The sequence below is a fragment of the Hakea prostrata genome, chromosome 10 (genome assembly GCF_041222555.1).
Source record: "Hakea prostrata isolate BN-2017 chromosome 10, UWA_Hpros_2, whole genome shotgun sequence".
Taxonomy (NCBI): Eukaryota; Viridiplantae; Streptophyta; class Magnoliopsida; order Proteales; family Proteaceae; genus Hakea; species Hakea prostrata.
Genome location: NC_142609.1, coordinates 36,094,075 through 36,109,949, shown reverse-complemented (window position 1 = coordinate 36,109,949; position 15,875 = coordinate 36,094,075). Strand labels below are relative to the sequence as shown.

The 15,875-nt window shown below is 41.6% G+C and overlaps 1 protein-coding gene across 1 annotated transcript; it reads left to right on the top strand.

The window, feature by feature from the left end:
* The first annotated feature begins 13,890 nt into the window (after window positions 1-13,890).
* On the top strand, window positions 13,891-15,621 carry LOC149002679 (uncharacterized). Its single transcript, XM_089138756.1, has 5 exons — window positions 13,891-14,249; window positions 14,811-15,073; window positions 15,167-15,273; window positions 15,366-15,441; window positions 15,551-15,621. The coding sequence occupies exons 1-5, from the start codon at window positions 13,891-13,893 to the stop codon at window positions 15,619-15,621; spliced, it is 876 nt and encodes a 291-aa protein (XP_088994882.1).
* The last annotated feature ends 254 nt before the right edge of the window (window positions 15,622-15,875 follow it).

The window sequence follows — 15,875 nt, the reverse complement described above, 5'->3', positions numbered from 1 at the left end:
GAGGAGAAGGGTAAATGATGCATTGGATGAGGCGGTGCGGGCACCACCATCATCTTACAGAGTTGATTCAGATTCTGATTAGGAGGTTGATCCCGTTGATTTGTGTCACATCCTCCCAGCTTGTGAAACCCAGCCCTAACCTTGACCCGGAAACCTTGTTATTTGTAGGTCCAGTGACCCAAAGTAAGGTAAGAAGTCAGCTTTGGGCCATCCCAGTGGAGGACTTGGTGTCTGGCTTTGAATCCATGAGAATTGATGATTAGGTTCTATTTATGGAAACTGAATCTTGATGAAGATCGGATTAGTTGATGGACTTGGAGTGCTCTCTATCATGGTTTGAAGGCATTTCTACCTACTAGGTAAGTCACTTGATATGTGTGCAAAACCCCTTTAGGATTGGATTTGATCTGGGCCTTCAATTCCCTGTTTAGGAGTTGCTGAACTGATTGGTCGAATGATTGGTCGACTGGACCAGTCGACCAATCCACTCGACCAATGGGTTCTGTCTTTGGTAATTAGGTCTTGCTTGCTCTATTTAAGTCCAATCTCGAGTCTACTTCGTATTTTCTGCCTCCAAACTCTTTGGAACGAACCAAAGACCTCTGCAAGTCATCTCCCTTGCATCCTTGGTGTTTTTCTTGACGGATCTTCGTCAAAACTCTTCCTCTTGCATCAAAGGTATGTCTACACTCTCTTCTTCTCCTCCATCTCTGTTTTTCTTTCCTTTTTGAGTTGAGGCAATAGAGGAGATGCTGCATTCTCTGTTGCAAACATCTCTGGATTTGTCTCTCATGATCTTCCTAAGGATTAATGGCTAATGCAATGATCTTAACCATGATCATTGCAAGCTTTTGAAGGAATCATGATCAAATCATGATCTTGTCTTTGTTCATCTTTTGATTTAAATTCTGATCTTCTTAGATCTACTATATTGATCATGTTAGTAGTCAATTGCTGTGTTTTCTTTACATGATCCATAATCTATCAATCTCTAGTTGTTTCTCTTCTACCATACCATGCTTTCTTCATGAATCATGATAGTTACATCTATGGTAGGTTTTGTTTCCTTATTTAGATTTATGCTCTTAGGTCTATTTTCTTGAAGATCTAAGTATGCCTTCCATGATATCTTTATCTGAATCAATGATTCATTCTCCTATTGTTCTTGTCTATGATTTCTATCTTGAATTCTTCAAGAACCATGATTGATCTAATTATGGTAACTTTTTGTTTCCTAATTTGTAACTTGAAGACTTGATTCAATTAGTGTTTTGAGGTCCTCTGTTGGAATTTATTAATTTGATTAATAAATTAAATGCCCAAGGGCAATATTGGAAACTCACTATTAGGGCGGTTACAAAATAGGTTATATATTTTAGTAACCACCGCTTTAGTGAGTAAGTAACGGAGTGATTCATTCGCACGAGCGAATCTCTGAAAAACGGCGGCTCCATCTCTCTCTCCCTCTCTCTAAGAATCGCAGGCTTAGATTTTCTTCTTTGCTAGTATTCGATCTTCATTCCATTAATCCACGGCATTTGGGTTGTGGATATTATTCCCTTTCCCTGTGATTGTGGAATCTCGCCGGTAAACCTTTGGTGGTGGAACGAGAACGTGGATCTAGACTTCCGCTGTGAATACTTCAAGTAAGGGAAAGCGAATTCAGGTAAGGAATTTTTTCCCCATCAATTAATTGAATTGAATTACTTTTGATGAATTACCAACATTGGCATCAGAGCCATTGGTTCCCACGTTTATTGTTCCTCCCCATTGTTTAATTTTATTGTATGGATCCAATGGGAGGATCAAGGGTTTAATACGAAACCCATGGGAGAATTGATAGGGTTTTTGGAAACCTTTTAATTTTGATTCGGATCCGAGTGGGAGATCCTTGTGGATTTCCCTAATGGAGATTTGCATGAATTGATAATCCATGATGAAAATTTTTGTTTAAAATTTATTGTTGGATTTTTTTTTCATGTGTTTTTTGGATGATTTTTAAGTGAAAAAACGTGTTTTACCGTTTTTTTTCCATTCAAGAAAAATTGAGAAATCGCCGTTTTTTGGTCACTGTGGACCAGACGGACGACCGTCGACCGACAGTGCACGGTGACCCAGCGTCCGTCTATTACTCAGTGGCACAGTGGTCATCCGTGGATGACCCAGACGGACATCCGTCCGCTGGGCGCATAAAAGGCAGACGGAATTCCGTGCAGGCGGACGGCAAGTCCGTGCGGGAGATGGATTTTTTTGGATATTGGTCAGTCCGATTCGAGAATGTGTTTCTAACTTCTTTGGACACCAATGGCCCAACGATCTGTGTGATGTTTGGGCATTGAGGGCCTATTGGGGCCTAGTGGGAGCTAATGAGGTAGAAGTGTTACGTGTGAACCACCTCATAGCTTTAACATGATTGCATGTTTTATTTTAATAAAACTATTTTTTTATTTTATGGGTCTATCAATCATGTTTCTTGCACAGAATGAAGTTAGTGTATAAGTCTATGTGGGTTTGCATGAGAATTTGATTGAATGTTTTTTTAGCATCTCTTTTGGTTTAAGTGCTTATCCCATAGGTTGACTATGCTAGTGTGATTTTTGTTGCATGAGTTGTGTTTTATGCTAGATTTATTGAACTCATTCTTGTATGTAATATCTCTAGAAAAATGGCTGCTACCAAGAGCATTGTTGCTTGACCTCACTAAAGGAGATAAGCTGAATGAGAGGAATTATGACCTCGGCACCGAAAGGTGCAATATCTCTGGAAGAGCAGGATATGCTAGAGACCATAAACCAGACATGAACCCACCCGAGGAAGGTACCACACGCACACAGTCGCGAGGACCTTGATATATACAATGTTTGGAAGAGGAAAGACCGGGTAGCCGGGATTACAATCCCGAGCTCCATGAGGGATGACCTGATGCTTCGTTATGAGAAGCATAGGACTGCAAAGTCTTTGTGGGAGGCTGTGAAGTTCCAGTATGGAGGGACTTCCACCACAAGAGGCCGCCAGCTCGGACTCACTTTTGACGGTTATAAGATGCGCCAGGGTCACACCATGAGGCAGCATATAACCATCATGTCTAACATGATTAGTGAGTTGAGCGCATGTGGGCGCCGAGAAAGACCGATGAGGAGCAAGTCTCCCGCAGTCATCAGGTCATTGCCAAAGACTTGGGAGCATATGAAGATCTTCTTGACTCATGCTTGATGAGGTCAAGACTTTCGATCAAGCTGCCAAGCACCTTGAGCTTGATGAGGATCGGATGTTGGCCGATACCCCTCAAGCTGATGTACTTCTTGCTTGAAGCCAGCACTAGTAAGGGTCCGGCTTCAAGCGCAAGAGAGAGAAAGCTCAACCTCAGCGGTCCAAGCAAAGTAACCGGGGTGGGAACAAAAACAAGAGTGGGCCCAAGCGTTCAAGGGGGACTAGTGCTTGGCAAGAAGAAATCAGCTTTGATTTGCTTCAAGTGCCGAAAGCTCGGTCATTTTGCTCGTGATTGCGACCGAGCAAGAGGTATGTACTATGTGTTATACCTCATCTTGTTATGTAACAAGTTCTACTATGCTTGCTGAACTAAATCCTTTGTGGATTGTTGATTCAGGTGTGACAGAACACATAACAAGGGAACGCTCGAGCTTCGTGGAATACCGTCGTATTCCAAGAGGAAGCAAAAGGATAACGATGGGGAACAGCTCAAGCGTGGAGGTTCATGGCATAGGCACATGCAAATTAGTTTTGCGAGGTGGCCGGAACGCTGTTACTCCATGATGTCTTGTATGCTCCAGACATTCGGCGAAATCTTGTTTCTGTTATTTATCTTTTAAGACATGGTTTTAGAATTGTATTTGAAAACAATTCTTTGGTTTTGTATCTGGGTGATACAGTTTATGGTTATGGTTTTCTTGATAATGGTTTCATTGTATTGGATACAATTGATTATTCATTTAATTCTAGTAATGCTTTTGTTTGCCAAAATACTTGTGTGTATTGATTCTAATTTGTGGCATGCTAGACTAGGACATATTGGCTTAGATAGGATGAACAGGTTGGCAAGAGAAGGTCTCTTAGGCCAAGGTTCACTATCCGATTTGCCAACTTTGTGAGTCATGTCTAGCGGGGAAAAGCAACTAGAAAACCATTTAAAAAGGCTTTGAGAGCCTCTCTTCCTTTAGAACTTATCCATTCGGATGTGTGTGGACCCATGAATGTGCATACTAGAAAAGGACAGTCATATTTCATCACATTCATAGATGACTATACAAGGTATGGTCACATTTATCTAATTTCTCATAAGTCGAAGCTCGGAATGTTTTAAGAAATTCATGAGTTTGGTTGAGAATCGGTTAGATAAAAGGATTAAAACTCTTAGAACGGATAGAGGTAGAGAGTATCTCTCCGATATGTTCAAAGGGTTATGTGATGAAAAGGGGATATCTAGACAACTTACTATTCCAGGGGACTCCACAACAAAATGGGGTTGCTTGAGAGGAGGAATAGAACCTTGCTAGACATGGTGAGATCCATGATGGCGCAGGCAAATCTACCCATCTCTTATTGGGGAGATGCTTTGTTGATCGCGGCCTATATCCTCAACAGAGTTCCAACCAAATCGGTTCCTTCCACACCATATGAGTTGTGGACCGGAAGGAAGCCAGATTTGAGTTACTTGCGCGCATGGGGATGTGCAGCATATGTTCACTCTACTTCTCACCAATATGGAAAGCTTGGACCCGGAGGAAGAAAGTGTATCTTTGTGAGATATTCCGAACCCTCAAAGGGCCATGTCTTCATTGGACTAGATGAGAATGAGAGGAGAACGGAACTTGAGTCTAGGGATGCAACATTCTTGGAGAATGATTTTCCATCTCTTTCAGGAGTTAACAAAGAATCATCGGAATTCTTTGAGATACAAGATAGTGGTCTTGTCACTCCAGGGATTCAGATTCTGGATAATGAACCTGGGGTTCATCCAGAAGATCCTAGTGGGAGTGGGAGTGCAGATGTGATAGCTACCTTAGACGGTGAGCAATCTGACATGCACTTGCGCCGTAGTAGGCGCGGGCTAGTTCCTCGTCGACGTTTCGACATAGAGGATAAAGCCTACATGGTAACTCTGAAGAGATCGGCGTGAGATGATTTCGGTCGATGAGCATGAACCAAAGAGCGTGCGGGAAGCTCTTGCGGGGTCAAGCTCAAAGGAATGGTTAAAAGCAATAAAGGAAGAGTTGGAGTCGATGAAAGTTAATCATGTCTGGGACTTGGTTGACTTGCCGCCGGGCCGAAAGGCGATTGGGAACAAGTGGGTTCTCAAGATCAAAAGAAAGGCGGATGGATCTATTGAGAGATTCAAGGCTCGTTTAGTGGCTAAGGGCTACACCCAACGAGAGGGCGTTGATTATGAGGAAACTTTTTCCCCTGTGGTTAGGTTTGCCTCAATTCGCCTCATACTAGCCATTGTTGCTCAGTTGGACTTGGAGCTTTATCAGATGGATGTAAAAACTGCTTTTCTCAATGGAGAACTTGAGGAAGAGATCTATATGGATCAACCTCAAGGCTTTGAAGCACATGGACTTGAGCGCAAAGTATGCAAGCTTAAGAAGTCCATATATGGCTTAAAGCAAGCATCTAGACAGTGGAATGTGCGCTTCCACCAAGCTATGATGAAAAATGGTTTTTCCATGCTTGAGGAAGACCACTGTGTTTACACCAAGAGATCTGATAATAATTATGTCATTCTGACACCGTACGTAGATGACATACTTATGGCTAGCAATAGCAAGGAGCTATTGGAAACCATTAAGAAATGGTTGTCCTCCGTATTTGATATGAAGGACATGGGTGAAGCAAGCTATGTGCTTGGTGTCAAGATTGTCGAAAATAGGCAAAAGAGATTACTTGGGTTTATCTCAAGAGACCTATATTGACAATGTCTTGACGAGATACAGATGCACAACTGCAAACCAATTGATACTCCAAAGTGGAGAAGGGTTTGCATTTGAGCCTTGATATGGGTCCTAAGACTCCAGAGGAGAAAACCAAGATGGAAAGAGTTCCATATTCCGGTGCAAATGGGTAGCCTTATGTACGCTATAATGTGTACTAGGCCGGATATTTGTTATGCGATGGGTTTGGTTAGTCGATACCAATCAAACCCAAGCATAGAGCACTGGAAAGCAGTCAAGAGGATATTGAGATATCTCAGAGGAACGAGTAACTACATGTTGTGTTACCAAGGATCGGATTTGCGGTTAGTTGGCTATAGTGATGCCGACTGGGCTGGAGACATCGATGAGCGCAAATCAACCTCTGGATATGCTTTCTTGCTGAATGGCGGGGCCATTTCGTGGTGTAGCAAGAAGCGAGGCTTGTATATCCCTCTCGACCATGGAAGCAGAGTATGTGGCATGCTCCGCTGCGGTTTAAGAGGCTGTTTGGTTGAGGAGATTCCTTCGACATACTTTGGGATTGTGATGACATCCAAAGAGGCTGCCCTTGTCTCTGTGTGATAGTACGGCAGCTCTTAGCTATGTCAAGGACCCCAAGTATCATGGGAAGACCAAACATATACAATTGAGATATCACTTTGTTAGAGACATTACATCAAGAAAGAAAGTTGTACTTAAGCACATATCTACTAGTTTGATGGTAGCTGACCCTCTTACCAAACCTATAGCCAAGAATGTTTTTATTTCTCATGTAAAATCCTTGGGCTTGCGTGAGATTGTGACTTATTTTTGTACCTGAGACTTTCTTATTAATGAGTAATATGAGTTCATTCCAGCATTTATTCTTATTCACTTTCGTGTGATTGTGTTTCTTCTAGCATAAAACAACATATGTCAATAGGCAAGAGAATGGCTCACTCACACGAGCATTCGCCTCTACGGCGCCTTGGAGGCGAGCGAGAGATGAGACGGATTGTGAATGACTTTGTGTAGGTCAATTCATAATCATGATGTCGCCTTGATTTGGAATCAAGATGAGTTTCTCTATTGTGAAGAGAATCGACATGAATGTTCCCACTATTCATGTTGGCTATAGGAGCCAGGTGCGAGTACTTTATGTGGTGCTAGGGTGGCGACAATAAAGAAACTCGGGTTAGGCGCAAGGGGTTGCGACTGGACTAAGACCTGTATGGTGTTGAGATGGACATACGTTCTATTGTATATAGAATGCTCCACCATAGCACATATATCATACTATGTGTGCTTAGCGATCATTGGAAATGAGAGGATGGATCCCTATTCCTCTCATTGTGTGAGTCCTGGACCTTATGGTCCATTAGTGTTCTTAGTGACTTTCGACGACATCATGAAACGAAGGGTTGATGTGGCTACTTTGGGGTGTTACCTATGGTCATGATAGATTCGACCTAAAGGGGCACTACCGGGAAAGGAGTCAATCCTGAGTGTAGTGATGGTCTGGGCGAAAGGAAAGGTTTGATTCAACTGCACCCTAAAAAGTGTTTGTTTGGCGCCAACCGTATGTGTTACAGTAGTGAACATTTTAAGGACAAGAAGGTGATCTCTCGGAGGGATCGAGATACCTTTAGTCCGGTGAGTTTGAATAAACCTAGGACACCGTGTTATACTAATGCTTATTTGATTTGTTTCTATGAGTGATGTGCCATTCCGGCCTTCGGGAAGGTTTCTAGTTTGGGGCTCACGCGTGCGGGTATATCACCGGTCGCACAACCCATTTTGCCGGTATGACTTGTGGATATTAGTGTCTGCGGGACACGGGTGGTCTATGTATCGGGATACATAGTGAAGAGATCAATATATATGTATATCGGGGATATGCATGTGTGTCTCAGGACACAAGAGGTCTATGTATCTGGGATACATAGCGAGAGATTGAATGTGTATATCTGGGATATACAAGTGTGTCCGGGACACATTGAAAGATTAACACTTGCCCTTGTGCAAGTGGGAGGCTGTTGGAATTTATTAATTTGATTAATAAATTAAATGCCCAAGGGCAATATTGAAACTCACTATTAGGGCGGTTACAAAATAGGTTATATATTTTAGTAACCACCGCTTTAGTGAGTAAGTAACGGAGTGATTCATTCGCACGAGCGAATCTCTGAAAAACGGCGGCTCCATCTCTCTCTCCCTCTCTCTAAGAATCGCAGGCTTAGATTTTCTTCTTTGCTAGTATTCGATCTTCATTCCATTAATCCACGGCATTTGGGTTGTGGATATTATTCCCTTTCCCTGTGATTGTGGAATCTCGCCGGTAAACCTTTGGTGGTGGAACGAGAACGTGGATCTAGACTTCCGCTGTGAATACTTCAAGTAAGGGAAAGCGAATTCAGGTAAGGAATTTTTTCCCCATCAATTAATTGAATTGAATTACTTTTGATGTTTTTACCACCCCCCCCCCATTTTTTGGATATTACCAATTTAGTTTCCCCCTTGTTTAGTACCCTTTTGAACCACCAAATTCGGATCTTATTTCTTAAAACTCTGATTTTGTAGGCCACTGTCTTCATTGGTCGATCGATTGGTCGATCGAGGAGACCAATCCAATCGACCAATGAGTACAGCAACTCCAGATTTGGTCTGTTTTGGATGTTTTGATATCTTTTCTGTTAGGGATCTTTCCTAATATGTTGTATACACTTGTTTAGGACCTTCTTCTCAAGTTTGTCAAGATCTTACTTGATTTCTTAGGATTCCTTTGCAAGTTATAAAAGGTAAGGATGGTTACTTCTTTAACAACATAAATTGCATATCTTAGTTTCTATATTTGAATCTTGTTAATTTATTTCTTTAATTAGATTCTTATAATGTTATACTACTGTGGTACTGTCTTGATATCAGTAGCATTACTTATTTATATTGAATTGACTCATGTATGATTTACTTACCAGTTATATACAAGTTGATTGTAATTATTGATTTCTTTCCATATATGAAGTTACATATATGTGATGTTATGAATTGATGCTTGTGTATGCTTAAGTATGGTTTGGAAAGGAGAGGTGTCCTTTTGACACTTCTGTCCTTGGACTACTACGGGAATATTATGGGATGTTTCCGGAGATGCCCTCTGGACACTTTCCTAAACTGTTGGATGACATATTTAGGACTGTCTAGTAGTGTTTGGCTTGGATGTCCCGTTATGTCAGACCCTAATCGGAGGGGTATTGATACCGAACGACCCGTGGTAGCAATGGGGATTCATGGGCGCTCAAGACCGGTAACCAACCCGTGAGAGGACAAGAATCACATTGTGGGGGCCATTTATTGGTAGGGTTGCATATGGATAGACTTGGGCTCACGGGCACTCAAGACCGGTAACCAACCCGTGAGGGGACGTGAGAGCTTCCCGTTTACCATATGTGGATGACCAATAGGGTTGATGAGTCCGTAGTCAGGGACTATGAGGACTCTAGTGTGAAGGATACCAGAAAGGATCGTCAGGGACGAGGAATGGACGTATCTGGATCTGACTTGATGTAACTAAGTAAAAGACTTGCATTTGGCTAGGCTTAACCCTGACATGCGCCGGTACTTAGACCAATGGTGATGTGAGAGAGTGGTGACCTATACCCCCAGCCATGGAATGTCCCGAGGGATGCCGGACCCAATACCAACTGATGATGAGTGAATGAGACTTTCCTAAAGAAGTACGGTGCTATGACTTAAAGCATGTCTGCCAATAGAGACCAGCATATATAGAGTTAGATTCATACATTCATTGTTTGTCTCATACCATATTGCATTAATGTTTGTTTTGTAATCCTGCCATTTACGTTATTATGGATTTAACTGCCTTACTGAGTTTCTTTGAAACTCATTCCTTTTTGTACAATGTTTGTTAGACTATTCTACAGGTTCTGAATATCATGACTGCTCGTATGAAGAAGCGCAAGGAGAAGAGGCATATCTCCAGGAAAGTGATTGCGGTTACGACAATTACACTGAAGATCCCACGAGTGGTTATGCTCCGTACGATGCTTAGTCCGACCATAGAGTGGAAGCGCCATTGTGCCATTTATAAGATTTATACTTATAGGGATATTGTCTATAAGATTGAGAACAATTTAGTTACCTTTTGTACCTGCTATTAGGATTAGATTCTATCCTGTTTCTTCTCTTTTAGAACTACTTTTCCGCTGGTTGTAGAGTGGGATTTCGCCTCACTTTACTTATCTGATTTAGATACTCTGATTATATTTAGTACTCTGATTTATATATATGATTCATTCTTTCCTTATTTGGATCTATGGTTTATCTTTCGCACATCGATTATTATTGTTCATGATTATGTTATTGTTTATGTGGGAGGTTGATTACTCGATACCTAATCTTCGGGCTGTGGATCACACTCTCGGGTATGCCAGATTGGGTACCGGTTGGGAGGATGTGACACAGCCGGTACCCTAACTGGCATACTCGAGAGTGTGATCCACAGCCCCAAAGATCAAGTATCGAGGAAATCATCCTCCCACATATACAATAACATAATCATAAACAGGAATTAATCAAGGTTTAATATTATAAACAAGGTTCAAAACAAAAATGAATAGTCAGTATAATCAAAGTGCGGAAAAGATACCGGATATCCAATGATATCAAAAAGGAGTAAAGGGAGGCGGAAACTCACTTCACCAAAATAGCGGAACGTAGTATGAAAGTCAAAAGGAATTACAACTGAAACAAATAAACCAAGATCAAGCGTCTTCTAGTTTATAGATAATGTCTTCATAAGTATGGACTTCGTCAATCCAATGAATCCGTTCTAACTCTATGCTGTTTTCAAAAGTAGTACGCAACTTGATCCGCCGGGGGATCATCAGAGTAATCTTGATCATCGCCAGCACCTTGCGTGTAATACACTTCATTGGCTTGCGCTTCACTGTACTGCTCGTCATAATAATCTGTACCTGTAGGATAATCTAAACAAATAATATACAAAAAGGAATGAGTTTCGAAGAAACTCAGTAAGGTAGTTAATCCATAACATCATAGATAACATGTGGCAAAACATAACATGATGCAATGCAGTATGAAACAGATAAAGTATGAATGCATCTAAACTCTATGTATGCTGGTCTCTATGGTAGACATGCATTAAGTCATAGCACCGTACTTCTTAGGGAAAGTCCGCTCACACCCTCAACCATATAAGATATCTTGGGTTCCCTTAACCATTTATGATATCTTGGGCAGCCAGTTGGTAATGGGTCCTGCATCCCTCTCGGACAAACCATGGTAGGGGGTTAAGTCAACACACTCTCTCACAACCATTTGGCATAAGTACTGGTGCATGTCAGGGAAAAGCCTAGCCCAATGCAAGTCATCTAGTCAATTACATCAACTCAGGTCCAGATACTTCCATTCCTCGTCCCTGACGATCCTTTCCGGTATCCTTTCCACTAGAGTCCTAATAGTCCCTGACTACGGACTCATCAACCCTATTGGTTATCCACATATGGTAAACGGGAAGCTCTCATGTCCCCTCACGGATCATTTCACCGGTCTTAAGCGCCCATGAGCCCAAGTCTAGCCATATGCAACCCTCCAATAAATGGCCCCCACAATGTGATTCCCGTCCTCTCACGGGTTGGTTACCGGTCTTGAGCACCCGTGAATCCCCATTGCTACCACGGGTCGTTCGGTCTCAATACCCTTCCGAATCGGGTCTGATATAACAGGGGTATATCCTAGCCAAACACTACTAGACATCCCTAGGTATGACAACCATTGATTCGGGAAAGTGTCGATGGGCAACCCCAGAAACATCCCATACTATTTCTGATAATGTCCAAGGACAGAAGTGTCAAAAGGACACCTCCCAATCCCAAACCAAACTTAATCAAACACATTCTCAAATCAGTCATGACATACACAACCAGTAGTTCATCATATAAAAGAGAATGTAAAAGCAAAGTCAGATTAAGCAGTAATAAGTAATTCATATAACATGAATAATGGAAAAGATGATATAAATAAGTGCTACTGTTCCCACAGTAGGAGATTAGAATTAAAATACAACAACAGTAGGTAATCTCATAGTTTCATAAAGTAGAAACCAGAGAACAAGCAATCTATGTAGTTAAGGAATTAACTGTCCTTACCTTCTAACTTGGATGGGATCTTAAAGAATCAAGTATGATCTTGACTAAACCTGAGAAGACAGTCCTAAACAAGTGCACACAACATGTTAGGAAAGATGCATAAAGGAAAAGATCATAAATCAATCGAAACAGACCAAGATTGAGGTTGCTGTACTCATTGGTCGATTGATTGGTCTGCTGGACCAATCGACCAATGCAGACAATGGCCTGCAAGAATCCGAATTCGATGGTTCAAAAGGGTACAAATCAGAGGGGAATTATTATGATAGTATTCTAGGGTATAGAGGATATCAAATCATAAATCAAATCAAGTTCCCAAATTATAACCTAGGAACACAAAGGTTAACCTACTAGGTTAAACATAGATTATGAGAGAAAAATATTATAATCAAAGATTCAAGAATTAGGATATTTGGATTACAGATATAGTAAAGAAAACACGTTGATTAGGTTACCATTATCAAACTAGAGGTTCTTGATCTCACCCAAGAATTAGGGTTTTACCCTTTTTGGTTCCCTCGGAAAATAATTGAGAGCTCTGGATGAAGGGAGATAAATTGTTAGCCAAAAATAACAAGGGTCATTCAATGATGAAGTTTAGGTTAACACAATATTACCAAAGAAGATTTTCCTTCACAAGGGAGGTTACCAAAAGCTCTCCAGACGATCTCACAGGTTAGGGTTTCAAAGGATTAGGGTTAGGGTTTCGAAGATTCCACTTGGCTGAGGTTAAGATCATGATGATGATCATGGATCTTACAGATAATGATGAGATCATGGAATAGATGGTTGCAAGAGTGCATCATCTTCTTCCTGATCTCAACGAAGAACAGAATTAAAGAAAGAAAATCAGAGGTAGAAGAGAGAGTGAGTGAAATCATACCTTTGCTGTAGGAGGATGAAGAATTCTTCAAGTCTTTGCGAGAGATCACCAAAGAATGCAAGGGAATGTGTTAGATTAGGGTTCTAACTCGTTCCAGAGGCTTAGGAGGCAGAGGAGGCGGAGTATTCCCAAGATTAGACTTAAATAGAAGAGACAGGATTCAAATTTCAAAAATAGAATCAATTGGTCGATTGATTGGTCGATTGGTCCAATCGACCAATGAGTCGACCAATCAAGACAGCAACTTCAAAACAGGGAATTGAAGGCTCAGATCAAGTCCAAACATCAAGGGGTTTTGCACACACCTAGAGTGACATACCTAGGAGTTAGAAATGCCTTTGAATCAATACAGAGACCACTCCAAGACCATCAACTAATCCAATCTTCATCCGGGTGCAGTTTCCACCATTTGGACACTGGCATCAACACTCATGGATTCCAATCCAGCCATCAAATCTTCAACAGAGTTGGCCCAAAGATGACTTCTTGCCTTACTTCGGATCACTGGTCCTACAAATAACAAAGTTTCCGGATTAGGGTCAGGGCTGGGTTTCACAATTTGAGAGAGCGGGAGGAGAGGGATGTTAGACGGGCGATGGCTGAGAGTAGGGCGATGTAGTACCAAGAGGAGGAGAGGGCCTGAGCTAGATTTATAGGAGCTGGTACCTCTAGGCCTGTAGGGGCTGGAGCATCTAGATCAGGGGCTGGAGCATCTGGATCTAGGGACAGGGGTGGTATACTTTGTATGTTAAGTCGATCACAGAGTCAGAGGGTCCCTTCTATGGCTGATGTATGGGGATCACGTCCACGTGACTATCCACAGAGGTCAGATCCTATCCTAGAGTAGGATCTTAATATTTTCAAAAATAAGGGGGCCAAGCAGCCCAAGATCACAGGTGCATGGAAAGGGATGGTGAAGAAAGTGAAGAAGGCAGTGTCGAAGTGGATGTACTACAGTTCGGTTCCAGCACATATGGCACAGGGTCCTTATTATTGTAATATGGTTGACACTATTGCAAAGGCAGGTCCTGGACATCGTGGTCCTACCCCTAATGAGGTGTTGACCACTTTCCTAGCTGAGGAGAAGGAGGAGCTGCAAGAGTACATCAGTAGTTTTAGAATATTTTGGGAGACATATGGATGCACCATTATGTGTGATGGGTGGACCGGTCCGACAAGAAAGTCTATCATCAACTTTATGGTGTATTGTGATCGGAAGACTGTGTTTCTAAAATATGTGGATGCTACTAGGCATACAAAAGACCACAGGTATATTCTTGGACTTTTGCAGGATGTGATTGATGAAGTTGGGAAGGAGAATGTGGTGCAGATTGTCACCGACAATGGCGCCAACTTCAAGAAAGCCGGTGAGGTACGGATGAATACAGCTGGATATAACCTATATTGGACACCCTGCGCAACTCATTGTATCGACCTCATGTTAAAGGACATTGGCAAGATCAATATTATCCAGAGCACAGTGGAGAGGGCCAGGCAGATAACAAATTTCATATACAATCATACTGTTGCTCTGCATATGATGAGGCAAGCATGCGGTGGTGAGCTAGTGCGACCCGATCCTACGAGATTCACCACAAATTTCGTCACCCTCAGCAGTATTCAGGAACAGAAGGCAGGCTTGAGATCCATGTTTTCATCAGAGGAGTGGTTCTCATGGGTTGGATCAAAGTAATTTTTTTTTTTTTTTAAATCTCTAGTCTTTACTATTTGATTTAACAAGTTGTTAACATCTTATACATTTATATTATGAAATATGAATATCTAGTATGTAGTATTTATTACTAACTTAATGTATTTGTGATAATTTAGTGGGCGCACCGCACAGATGACAATCTCGTCTGATGAGTTATGGAGGAATGTGAGAATTGTGCTGGAGACCTTAGATCCTATAATAAGGGTCTTATGTATGGTTGATCCCTCCCTCAAAGGGCCCACTATGCCGCACATATATGCAGCCCTGGAGCGAATGAAAATAGCAATCCAAAGAACTAACCCCAAAGGTTTTGTTGCATACTTGAACATTGTTGATGCTAGATGGACTGCTCATCTAATGCATCCGATGCATAGGGCGGGTAAGTAGTTAGTGTGGGTTAATACTCATTATTAATAATTTGTAACTTGTAGTAAATATTAATTCTTTGAATGTGAGTTTGTGAATTGTGTAGCCTATTATCTCAATCCAAAATATCAGTACACTAAAAATTTGGGATTGCGGTCAGACCTGCTCGGTGCCGTTATGGAAGTTATTGGGAAGTTAGAGCCAAACGCAACGGTCCAATCAAATTGCCATATGGAAGTTAGAACTTAGTACTTGCTTTTTATTTGTGAAAGAATTTAGCTAACCATCAATACAAATTATTGCAGATAAAATACTTTAGGGATGCACTGGGGACCTTTGGTTCAAATGGTGCTGCTCAAAACCGACAAAATTATGATCCACGTTAGATGCATGATTACATTTTACATATAACTGTATAAGAATATAATTATATAAGTAGGATTTTTGTTAAGAATTAAAGTATTAACTTAATTTATTTGTGATAATGCAGCTGAGTGGTGGGTTCTATATGGGGGCGATGCAGAGAACCTCCAGAGAGTGGCAGTGAGGATTCTCTCCTAGACTTGCTCTGCCTCTGGGTGTGAGAGGAATTGGAGTACATTTGGGATGATTCCCTCCCAAAGGAGGAACAGGTTGGGAAGTCAACGCCTGAATGACCTCATGTTTTGTCACTACAACATGAGGCTGAAGTTAGAGAATACCCGTATAAACACTAACACTGGGACAAACAAGGACATCCAGCTCGATGATATCTTTGAGCTCACTACAGATGACCAACATCCAGTCATGGATTGGTTGTTGGATAAGGGCAAGCC